The sequence below is a fragment of the Montipora foliosa genome, chromosome 13 (genome assembly GCF_036669935.1).
Source record: "Montipora foliosa isolate CH-2021 chromosome 13, ASM3666993v2, whole genome shotgun sequence".
NCBI lineage: Eukaryota > Metazoa > Cnidaria > Anthozoa > Scleractinia > Acroporidae > Montipora > Montipora foliosa.
Genome location: NC_090881.1, coordinates 16,820,702 through 16,833,201, shown reverse-complemented (window position 1 = coordinate 16,833,201; position 12,500 = coordinate 16,820,702). Strand labels below are relative to the sequence as shown.

The 12,500-nt window shown below is 38.8% G+C and overlaps 1 protein-coding gene and 1 long non-coding RNA gene across 2 annotated transcripts in view; one reads left to right on the top strand and one right to left on the bottom strand.

Moving 5' to 3' along the window:
* Positions 1-10,700, bottom strand: part of LOC137982541 (uncharacterized) — a 14,151-nt gene extending 3,451 nt beyond the window's left edge. The window contains exons 1-2 of the mRNA XM_068829659.1: positions 10,323-10,700; positions 4,380-4,723 (exon numbers count right to left, since the gene is read on the bottom strand). Of these exons, the coding sequence (XP_068685760.1) occupies positions 4,380-4,692 (313 nt within the window). The 5' untranslated portion in view covers positions 4,693-4,723; positions 10,323-10,700. The remainder of the gene's footprint in view (positions 1-4,379; positions 4,724-10,322) is intronic.
* Positions 1-12,500, top strand: part of LOC137982554 (uncharacterized) — a 37,595-nt gene that overhangs the window by 19,129 nt on the left and 5,966 nt on the right. The window contains exons 6-8 of the long non-coding RNA XR_011118743.1: positions 492-617; positions 7,572-7,624; positions 8,796-8,924. This is a non-coding gene — a long non-coding RNA (uncharacterized lncRNA). The remainder of the gene's footprint in view (positions 1-491; positions 618-7,571; positions 7,625-8,795; positions 8,925-12,500) is intronic.

The following is a 12,500-nucleotide window of genomic DNA, read 5'->3' as shown; positions in this document are numbered from 1 at the left end:
ACTATTTGGGTGATACTAAGTTAAATTAATACCCAGGCTCAGAGCCAGTTTAAAACGTCAACTTCATTTTGCTCATTTTTTAAAATTTGTTTTGGATTTTTTTCTGTGTGGTTAGTATAACTCGAAATAAAGTAAAAGAAATGTAAAACTGTAGTCTAACAGGCAAATTAACTCAAATACTTATAGTTTAAGTTTAATGAAGCTTCTTACCAATGTACAAAAGAAAATATATATACAAAAGTACAATAGGTAAAGGAAAGCAATAGGGGGGAAACTGAATTTCCAACCTTCAGTCTACGACTATATGGAGTTGCACCTGTTGAGGTTGTAGAGGAGTACCGTCTGCTGTTGCTGTAGAGGCCGATTCTCAATTTGCACTGTCGACTTCAGCCATTGCATGTAAAGACTGGTGCGTTGTCGAGTTTGTTATGAGATTGTTGCTGACCAGCTTTTTTTTTTTTCTTTCTTTTTTCTTCCGTCTGGTCTTTCAGTTTCTTCTCGGAAAAAGTCAGACCTTTTGAGACAATTTTTTTCCAGGCTGCAGCGTGAACTTCCCAGCTGTTTGTGTTAATACCACATGCTTTCATGTTACATTTATATGCTGCCATGAAACGAAGGTATGGACGATTTTTGTTGCTTTTACCGGTTGAGAATTCACCATATATGAGGTCCTGGGGTATGCGCCCATCTGCCATTCTACGCACATGACCTAGCCAGCGAAGACGTCTTTGACGGAGGAGGGTGTACGTAGAAGGTATACCTGGGGTGCTTACCATTTAGCCAAATAATCCGGATGGAATGATCGTTGCATAAAGGTAAGCGTTCCATCCCGCATATTTTACTCGATCTTGTGAGAAAGGACCTGGAAACGGAAGGATTCTCGGAAATGGTAAGAGCATTTCGCGAATTCCGTTCCGAACGGAAAAAGAGGACTACCTCTGGAGGTTGTCCACAATTTCCGAAAAGATTTTCCGGAAAATTGCCTTTCCATTTGACCTCAAACCGAAATTTCCGGATTTTTTGGCTAAATGGTAAGCACCACTGTATACCAGAGGAGGAATGATTAGTATCCCAGACGTCTTTTCGGCATCTCGTTCCAACGGGAATAGCAAAATGGCGCGCTCGGTTGATGAAATACACTATCTTCTTGGTAATTATTTCGAACTAGGTTGTGTCGATTATAATGGTGAGTGATTTGTGCCTGTCAATACTTAATCATTGTGTATTTAATTTCTGATATTCATTCATCAAGACTCAGGGAAGGCTACTCGTCTTAATTTAATAATTCAAAATGTGGTTTTATCACAATGTGATCACTGACCCGAAGAGAGGTCATGAACAAAGTTATTTATACAGTTGTGGATTACAATTTTTTTTCCAAAAATGGACTTCACTCATGCAGATCGATGGTGAAACGGTATTTTGGCGGAGAAGTATTCCGAAGAACCCACATTTTCTCATACTTTGGGAGTCGAAGATTTTATCAAAATACATCAGTTTAATGAGCCCGCAAGTGGAACTTGTGATTTGATCATTGCATTTGAAAGCGATCGCACAAACGCGGATTTCAGATTTAACTCACTTTTCTTTGATTACCTATGTGGAACGAAGGAATAATTAATTCGAACCAGCAAGGGAGATGTACACATCCACAGATCGACTCTCAACAACATCGGGTATTACGCATCGCTGCCGTTCGCTCAAACACTCGATGTAGCCACATGCAGTTATTTACATTTCAATGTAGCACACGTAAAATCATTTAAATTGACACCAATTTTTTCTTCCAACACGCAATGAAGGTATAGCATATATGCTTAAGAGCCGAAGCCTTGACGCCAAGGTCTGTTGGTAAACACAACATGGTAGTCTCCAGCCATGCTCACGTCTGCGTTGCGGCTGGAAGATACTGATTATGTCACGATTTCAGTTGATAATATAAAAGGAATCGCTATACATTATGGGATACTATTCATTTATCCTCTGCCTTATCTTATATGATAATTTACACTTTACACTAAACCCAAAACGTTTTTCGAAAAGTCAAAACAAAGTAAACAAGGTTTGTTAACTTTAAAATTGTCTAGAACAGTGTTATCGCTGACGTGACGCTTTGACAGCCACGTCTCGCGCGTAACGCGTGCTTGGGCCGCCTATGCTCAAAACAAATTAAAAATAAACACTAAGCTTTTATAACATTATATCCCTCCGATGCTTGACTTGAATAACTGCGTAGCCATCAGTGTGGTCCTGACAACAGCTACATATGTCAAACCAAGAGTCCATGATGGACTCTCGGTCAAACCTGTATTGAAACCAGCGAAAAATGCAGGAAAAAAAAAATTTCCAAACTGTTTTCCACCTGTACACGAAAAGCGTCGTCTGTAAAGAGCTTTAGTTGAGGTAGTAGGGAGCTTAAGCAACGACAACGGCGACGGCAACGAGTACGTTATCTCAAACTATAAATTCGCGCTATTTTAATCGCTTCGTGACTATTTCAACATTTTCAATATGACAAGGGTGTGGTAGTTCCTCAAAAATGACACTGGTTGGAACGGCACTTTATTTAGGGGAGAAAATGAATATTTATCCTCAAGTGCTGACCTTCCTCATAAAACCGCAAATTTGACGTTGTTGTTTTGCTGACGTCGGCAAAGAAATGGACAAAAGTGAAAAACGCACGTGCAGGGCGAGCAAAGTTATTGTTTTTGCCTACTACAATATGCAAATTTATGACGTTCTTGTTGCCGTCGTCGTTGTCGTTGCTTAAGCTCCCTAGTATGGCTGTGTAGCCGCGTCGAGCCACTGAAAGCGCCGAAAAATTAAGCCTCGTCTATGTTTAGGTTTCCTTATTACAAGAAGTTAACCGGGCTTGAGCAGTCAACTTTAAAAAAAAGATGACCAAGATGAGCTCTAAACTTGAGCCGGCGATATGGTCACGCGATACTGGTCAGCGGATACCTCGTTTTGACAGGTGTCAATCGACCATAAAATGAATGTCCAATATCATGTGCGCTGTAAACGGCCGCCATGTTGGGCGTATTGATGATGATGATGATGGCCATGGTATGCAGACGTGGAGGCTTCATTATTCAAAGACATAATGAGCTGCGCGATTTGGAAGCCGAAATGCTAAAGATGGTATGCAATGATGTCCAATTGAACTGGTACTTCAGGAGATAAACGGAGAAGTGCTGGCACCTGATACGAACAGAGCAGCGGATGCCCGGCTTGACATTCATGCTCGTGGCTTCTAAGAACGGCAAGGCTCTGCTTTTTTTTATGTTAGGGTTTGTTACCCGAATGCAGTCTTATAGAGGCCTAACCATAAAACAAATCTACCGCCAGCAGGAGAGTGAAAAGAGAATGTACACAAGCAGGGTGCTAAAAGTCGAACAAGGCTCCTTTACCACACTGGTATTTACTACCACAGGAGGAATGGCAGATGAATGCAAGAGGTATTGCAGTAGACTGGTTGAACTTTTGTCAATCAAGAAGGGTGAGGACTATAACACTACAATGTCGTGGATTCGCGCCAAAGTCTCATTCGCTCTCCTGAGGTCTGCACTACTGTGTTTGAGAGGCTCACGTTGTATGCGAAGAGCTCCGTTCAACATTGCTGATAGTGACTTTGAAATCGATAAGGAATTAGCGAGACTTAGGGATTTGAGCGTTTATTATTGGCCGTCATGATAGAAAAGGATAAACAATTATTGACACAGTGATTGTATTCTTATGATTTATAATAATTTCTAATGTAGCATAGTGCTTCCAATTCTTACTTTTTAATATTTCTGTAAATTATGTACATATCTTTCTGTTTTAATTTTAAAGTCTGAATAAATTTATAAAACAAATAAATAAATAAATATAAAACATCCAACCAACGCATGCACATGGAAAATTGCGTGCACCGAGAAAACCACTTTTCGGAGGAAAATAATGGAGTGCCCGCTAATTGCTTGCGAGAAACCAACCCAAAACAAACATGTACATTCTTTTATTGCGAAACTGTTCCTCTTGGGAATAACTTATCGAAAAAAACCAAGTTGTATTTAAATTTCCACCATGTACCACTGATAATGACCGTACGGTCGAAAACGTTTGGTTCCTTAAAAACGTAGTAACTTTCAGCCTTTTATCATAATCATTGTTATTGTTTTTGGGCAAGTCTGTGCATATGCGCCCACGAGCAATACCATTAGCCGTGATTACCATGAGAAAATCAACTCATGGGTCCTATGCCTATATGGTACTCCTGCCAACCATAGATGTCAAACGGGGATAGACCATTTACCCAGCTACCTTCAAGTAATTTAGTGCTCAAGGAATCTCTTCTTACTATAGAATTCCTTAGATAAATTATTAATGCTTCATACCTCTGTTGAAAGCTCGCTTCATGTAGAATCGCTTTGAATCGGGTAAAAAGTCTTTGGGCCTGGCTTCTTTCGTTCTGTTGTTTAGCTCGCAAATTCTTCTTCCAATGATGACATTGTAGCTTTGGCATCTGACATCCTGGTCGCATATCAAGTAACATTCCCCTGGAAATTGATCTTTGACTGTTTTAAAAGTGTGGCCTTCAAGAAACATCCCATAAACAGAGTGTTCGCTCTGACAACCTTGATCAGCTGCACTAATAAGACCAATCCTTGTCATCAGAAAAACAGCCGAGAACCAAAGTCGCGGGTTCATCTTGTTGATGTAGACTTTGCGAAATATTGCCCTGCAAGTACGTAGAGTAAAATTTACTCTTTACTGAAAACCCCGGCAGGGCAGACAAAGGGTCGATTATTTAAGAGAAAGCCTCGGTTAGACCTTGTTTAAGAGTGAGTCACGGCTTAGACTAGTTCTTCGTAAGCCATGTTTAAACTTTATTTAATTTGCATCATGAGGAGCTTAACTTGAGTCAGAAATGTGGGTCCCCACTAAAAAGGCAGAGCGAGAGACAAAGGGAGAGAGAGGTGTTAATTTATACATTTGTTGGGCCGACTTAGCTTCGTCATAAAGTTTTCAATGACGACAAATATCTCAAAGTACTTTAAATTAATTTTGAGTGACTTGTCAAAATAGCCCAGAGGCACAATAAATCAATTTAAAATATTTTCTAAACCACGGTTTACAACGGCCAGCATTATGCAATTAAAAAATGGAAAGTTATTTCTTAACTTTCAGGCTACCGAGATGCAACTTGTTTTGCCTGGCATACATTTTTCTCAACAGCAACCGTGAATTGGTTCTTTTCTGATTTTAAAGCAATCGATTTTAAGTTTTATACTTATGGAACTCGATAACTGAGGAATAAAACTCAACAGATATTACACCTTCGAACATCTGCTTCCCTAATTCTCCGGTTAAACATGAAATGTAGTGATGTATTGGTGTATTTGTCAATTTAAACACAGGTAAATTATCTCTTGACTTTCAGGCTACCGAGATGCAACTTGTTTTGCCCGGCATACACTTTTCGCAACAGCAACGGTGAATTGGTTCTTTTCTGATTTTAAAGCAAACCATTTTTAAGCTTTATACTTATGGAACGCGTAACTGAGGAATAAAACTCAACAGCTATTACACCTTCGAACATCTGCTTCCATAATTCTCCGGTTAAACACGAAACGTTAGTTATGTATTGGTGTATTTAAGGACGGTGCCTACTAATTCAATGGTATTTTTGCGTGGCCTACTATATATACGGGAAAAGTAGATCTTAACAAGTATTATTAAAATCCAAAAAGAAAAATGCGGGTAACCACGTATTTTTTGAAGATAATTAATCAACAATACTTGTAAAGAGCTTTAAAATGCAAAGCAATTTTCCAAATTGATTTTTAATTATCTCTGAAAAATGCGTGGTTACCCCCAATTTTCGTTTTGGATACAAAGAGCACTTGCTAAGTTCTGCTTTTTCCGCAAAATCTTGAACCGCGCAAAAATATCGCTGTATTAATAAGCACAACCCGTAGGGAATCCGAGTATCTTGAGATGCGCAGAACGTATGCGCAATAACAATAGTAGGCACCGTCCTTAAACACAGGCAAATTATTTCTTAACTTTCAGGCTACCTAGATGCAACTTGTTTTGCCTGGCATACATTTTTCTCAACAGCAACCGTGAATTGGTTCTTTTCTGATTTTAAAGCAATCCATTTTTAAGTTTTATACTTATGAAACTCGATAACTGAGGAATAAAACTCAACAGATATTACACCTTCGAACATCTGCTTCCCTAATTCTCCGGTTAAACATGAAACGTTAGTGATGTATTGGTGTATTTGTCAATTTAAACACAGGCAAATTATTTCTCAACTTTCAGGCTACCGAGATGCAACTTGTTTTGCCTGGCATACATTTTTCTCAACAGCAACCGTGAATTAGTTCTTTTCTGATTTTAAAGCAATCCATTTTTAAGTTTTATACTTATGGAACTCGATAACTGAGGAATAAAACTCAACAGATATTACACCTTCGAACATCTGCTTCCCTAATTCTCCGGTTAAACATGAAACGTTAGTGATGTATTGGTGTATTTGTCAATTTAAACACAGGCAAATTATTTCTCAACTTTCATGCTACAGAGATGCAACTTGTTTTGCCTGGCATACACTTTTCTCAACAGCAACCGTGAATTGGTTCTTTTCTGATTTTAAAGCAATCGATTTTTAAGTTTTATACTTATGGAATTCGATAACTGAGGAATAAAACTCAACAGATATTACACCTTCGAACATCTGCTTCCCTAATTCTCCGGTTAAACATGAAACGTTAGTGTTGTATTGGTGTATTTGTCAATTTAAACACAGGCAAATTATTTCTTAACTTTCAGGCTACCGAGATGCAACTTGTTTTGCCTGGCATACATTTTTCTTAACAGCAACCGTGAATTGGTTCTTTTCTGATTTTAAAGCAATCCATTTTTAAGTTTTATACTTATGGAACTGGATAACTGAGGAATAAAACTCAACAGATATTACACCTTCGAACATCTGCTTCCCTAATTCTCCGGTTAAACATGAAACGTTAGTGATGTATTGGTGTATTTGTTAATTTAAACACAGGCAAATTATTTCTTAACTTTCAGGCTACCGAGATGCAACTTGTTTCGCCTGGCATACATTTTTCTCAACAGTAACCGTGAATTGGTCCTTTTCTGATATAAAGCAATTCATTTTTAAGTTTTATGGTTATGGAACTCTATAACTGAGGAATAAAACTCAACAGCTATTACACCTTCCAAATTCTCCGGTTAAACATGAAACGTTAGTGATGTATTGGTGTTTTTGTTAATTTAAACATAGGCAAATTATTTCTTAACTTTCAGGCTACCGAGATGCAGCTTGTTTTGCCCGGCATACATTTTTCTTAACAGCAACCGTGAATTGGTTCTTTTCTGATTTTAAAGCAATCGATTTTTAAGTTTTATACTTATGGAACTCGATAACTGAGGAATAAAACTCAACAGATATTACACCTTCGAACATCTGCTTCCCTAATTCTCCGGTTAAACATGAAATGTAGTGATGTATTGGTGTATTTGTCAATTTAAACACAGGCAAATTATCTCTTGACTTTCAGGCTACCGAGATGCAACTTGTTTTGCCTGGCATACACGTTTCTCAACAGCAAAGGTGAATTGGTTCTTTTCTGATTTTAAAGCAATCCATTTTTCAGTTATGGAACTCGATAACTGAGGAATAAAACTCAACAGATATTACACCTTCGAACATCTGCTTCCCTAATTCTCCAGTTAAACATGAAACGTTAGTGATGTATTGGTGTATTTGTCAATTTAAACACAGGCAAACTTTTTCTTAACTTTCATGCTACCGAGATGCAACTTGTTTTGCCTGGCATACATTTTTCTCAACAGGAACGGTGAATTGGTTCTTTTCTGATTTTAAAGCAATTCATTTTTAAGTTTTATACTTATGGAAATCGATAACTGACGAATAAAACTCAACAGATATTACACCTTTGAACATCTGCTTTCTTAATTCTCCGGTTAAACATGAAATGTAGTGATGTATTGGTGTATTTGTCAATTTAAACACAGGCAAATTATCTCTTGACTTTCAGGCTACCGAAATGCAACTTTTTTTGCCTGGCATACACGTTTTTCAACATGTACAGCAACGGTGAATTGGTTCTTTTCTGATTTTAAAGCATTCCATTTTTAGGTTCTATACTTGAGGAACTCTATAACTGAGGAATAAAACTCAACAGCTATTACACCTTCCAAATTCTCCGGTTAAACATGAAACGTTAGTGATGTATTGGTGTTTTGTTAATTTAAACACAGGAAAATTATTTCTGAACTTTCAGGCTACCGAGATGCGACTTGTTTTGCCTGGCATACACATTTTTCAACAGCAACGGTGAATGCGTTCTTTTCTGATTTTAGGGACGGTGCCTACTAATTAAAGATATTTTTGCCCCGGTTTTCTGGAAATGTAGATCTTAACAAGTGTTATTGAAATCCAAAAAGAAAACTGGTGGTAACCACGCATTTTTCAAAGATAGTTCATGAATAATATTTGTAAAAAGCTTTAAAATACAAAGCAATGTATGGCGTTCTTTTTCAAATTGAAGCTTAATTATCTCTCAAAAATGCATGGTTACCCCTAATTTTCTTTTTGGATATCAAGAGTACTTACTAAGATCTACTTTCTCCGGATAGTTTTAAACCGCGCAAAAATATCCCTTTACCAATTGCGTTGGTATAGCGAGTGAAACAGGTTTCCCAAAAGTTTGGAACACGAAATGTTGAAATATGGCCATACGTTATTCTTGATTTTTCAGTTTGCTTCATTTGCTTAAACCCTTAAGGGGGAAGATGAGGAGACATTTTTTGGACTTGTGAGTACTTTGCGTATTGCAAATGTGCTCCCATATCCTCTTCTTCTTGATGTCGAATAAGTTGGATAAAAGGTTCGTGGTTTTTGCACAAACCAATTAATGCCAACGTCTTTTTCTTGACCAGGCGAGGACACTTTTTTTTATTAACACAAACTTACAGCTCTTCTTGCTAGCAGCGGTAAAGAAACAGAAGAGTACACCCGCATCTACGGTAGACATTTTGCATCGCTATTCCATTCAAATTTTTACAAATTTCAAGCTGCCGGCGGGCGACCAGCCGGATGCGTATCATTTCCTGCCAAAACTTTTCCAAAAGAACTCATATTCTGCATATTTCGAGTGAACCATATTCCGGTCATTCCGTTCATTCTGCTATCGGAAGCAGAATGAACAGAATAGTATTCCGTTCATTCCAAAAACGGAATAGGTCCCAAAAAAGAACAAGAATACCGTCTATTTCGTGTGTTCCTATTGCAGAATAGTACCAAAAGAATTCGCCCTAACACAAAAAAACAACAGAATAATTTGCTGGCGGCCATTTTTGCATTCGGTCAATTCTTCGCGATTTTGGCGTTTGAGCGTGAGCCTGTACACCGGGAAGGCTTCCAGCACCAAATTCCCCGACGTCAATATTGTTTACTGCCTCCGTAACTCGCTTGAAAACATCTGAATACAGAAATCCATGACATTCAGACGACGACTGCTCAATTAATCCCCCCACAGAGGCCAAATCAAGTTATTTCGTAAGCTTCGTCCACGTTTTTACCAGAATTTCGGAAGGTGATCACCATTTTCCCGCAAAAAAATTACCGACTTGAAGGCGACAAATCTTGCTTCGAAAGAGCTAAAAGAACTATCCTTCTAAAAATTGGCTAACATTTCGACCAACCAGTTGATTTGAAAGGCTGTACCATTTTTCCCCGGGTGAGAGAGTTAATCCATAAATCCTATAGAGCGCCACTGTCGATGCGCGCAAACGAACTGAAATAGATTTGTGTTCCCCACAAAATTCATCTCGCCCCTAAATATGGTCATTCAATAAAAAATTAACTACTTTTTTCTGCTTAACGTAAGTTCACAGTACAATCTGATCGATCCTGGATGCTTCAACACTTTTCTGAATACGAAACACTTTTTGAGTTATGTTTTTAGCCTTTGTTGACGGATATCTACACCGTCAGGAGACGTCCAGCCGAAAATTCCTGATTCGGCTTAAGCTCCTCATGTAAGACGTTAACGAGCCGAATTTCGCGAGGTCCACGGTGAAATCGTAGTTTTGCAAGTCCTGCTGTTTGCATCGAATGCAATTGTAAACCACTTTAACCGAGTAAACCCGAGTAAAATCACATGCATCTGAACTAACGGACAAACGCTGACAGAACTAGCTCATGGAACTTTGTTTTTGTTTCATGCAAATTTGGAGGCCAAAAAATGAATTGTGATTTACGTTTAGGAATCTTTGTGAATTACCTTGAGAGCTCTATATATCGATGCCCGGCGGAATAAAATGCCAGTCAGCTCGTTGAAAACTTGCTGTAGCGTTGAAAGACTCTTCGCAACGGTAATAGGGAAAGATCCTTTTGTGACTGAACTTCCACACTGTCCCTCAAAATTTGTTCAAAATGAATTACTGATTGCTTACGAAAGTGAGGGCATCTGTGAAAATCGTCATTAATGTACTGTCCAAGAAGACTTTTTCTGTCCCTTAAATTATGAATTCTATGACAAATTGATGACTGACTCGTTGACGTAACCGTCAGTATCTTACAATATCACTCGGATAACCTGTCTATAAGAAAGTTTAACCTGCTTTGTTGTTTAATCGATGGCAAAGCCCCGCCTAACCCTTGACTAAAGAGCGGAAGCTATCTGCAAGATTGTGGTTTAGACCAGGGCTATTATAATCAGGATATAAACCTCGTTTAAGGACGGTGCCTACTAATTCAACGGTATTTTTGCCCCGATCTATAATTATGCGGGAAAGGTAAATCTTAACCAGTGTTATTGAAATCCAAAAAGAGAATTGGGGGTAACAACGCATTTTTCAAAGATAATTCATAAACAATATTTGTAAAAAGCTCTAACATGCAATGCAACGTATGGCGTTATTTCTCAAATTGAAACTTAATTATCTCTAAAGAATGCATGGTTAACCCCAATTTTCTTTTGGATACCAAGAGAACGTACTAAGATCTACGTTTTCTGCATAGTTTTAAAGTGCGCAAAAATATCCCTGTATTACTAAGCATCACCAAGAGGAAACCCGAGTATCTCGAGATGCGCAGAACGCATGCGCAATAACAATAGTAGGCACCGTCCTTAAATAATCGGCCCTAAGCGTCTCCAAAAGACTGAAGAGAAAGTTCTCCCTTTGTCCAAACGGTTAAAATTCATGTATTCGTGTGTAAGTGTTAATAATTGTGGCGTAACTATGGCAATTTTGGAAACTTGGGAAAAACATCGTCAGGAACCCATGAATAGGAGCTTACAACTTCATTGCATCTATGAAATGGCGTTTTCACAGACCAAGTTATTTATAGTTTGATTTTTCCGCGAAACCGGACCTTTCCAGCCAATCACAGGTCTTGCATGAGAAATGGGAATGAGGATTGGCACTCGTGCAAGCCAAATCGTATTTGAGAACTCGTCTAAAAGTGAAAATGCCGTTACATAGACCTACAATAGTATTGGAGCTGTAGGCTCCTAGTCATGGGCTCCTGACATCGTTGATTATGAAACCTGGGTTCATTTTACACGGAAACATTCGATTATTACTAAATGGCAAAATTACTTACAAAGAAACAACATTTTTTTTGCCTACGCGTTAGTCGGCTGGCCGGCTACCTCATAAAATAAAGCATATTCACCAAAACTTGACTGAGAGTAGAAAATATCCATGGTGATATTAGGCATAACACTGAGTATGGTTATTGTTATATACTGGAAGTGCAAATTTCCGAAATACATAGTACGCGTCAGGGGCTTGTCGGGAGCAACACCATGTGAATCTTCAACCTTGTTGTATGTTCAGTAAATGCTGCGTTTTCCCCTGGGTGGTGGGGGAGGGGGGGGGGGGGAGGGGTGCACTTCCTATTAATGAGCTAATGAGGATATGCCGCTGGATGGAGTCGCATTTTCACGACTGCATCGACTTTTGTGGGGTTACATTTTCAACAGAGCTCCCAACAGAGTTACTGGAATGGGGTCGCAAATTGCCGGGATTTTGGGGGTTAGTAAAATTCTGGCTAGTGGGATTTAGAAATGGAAAGATTCGCGGTAAAAAAAAGTTGTTGCAGACAGAAATGCAGCGCTGTTGATTTGATATTTACTAGTCGCATTACATTCCGTTTTGATATTACAGTTAAATGGCTTTATGTAAGGTTTATGCATAACATAAAGTGACTAAGTAAGGGGTCGCTAAATATATATTTACCCTAAAGTGACGGCGTCTATATAGTTGGCCATACAATAGACCGTAAAGGGGTAGGGTTTCTTAGCGGCCAGCGGCAGATACCCAGCAAAAATTGACCTAAGTAACCCCCTCCTCCCCCGGGCGTTTTCTACATCCTTTGCCTCTTGCTGTTGTTCCCCTCAATACATAACAGTTTTACCTACCCTGGGGAACCGCGCTTTTGCTGCAGCGGCCCC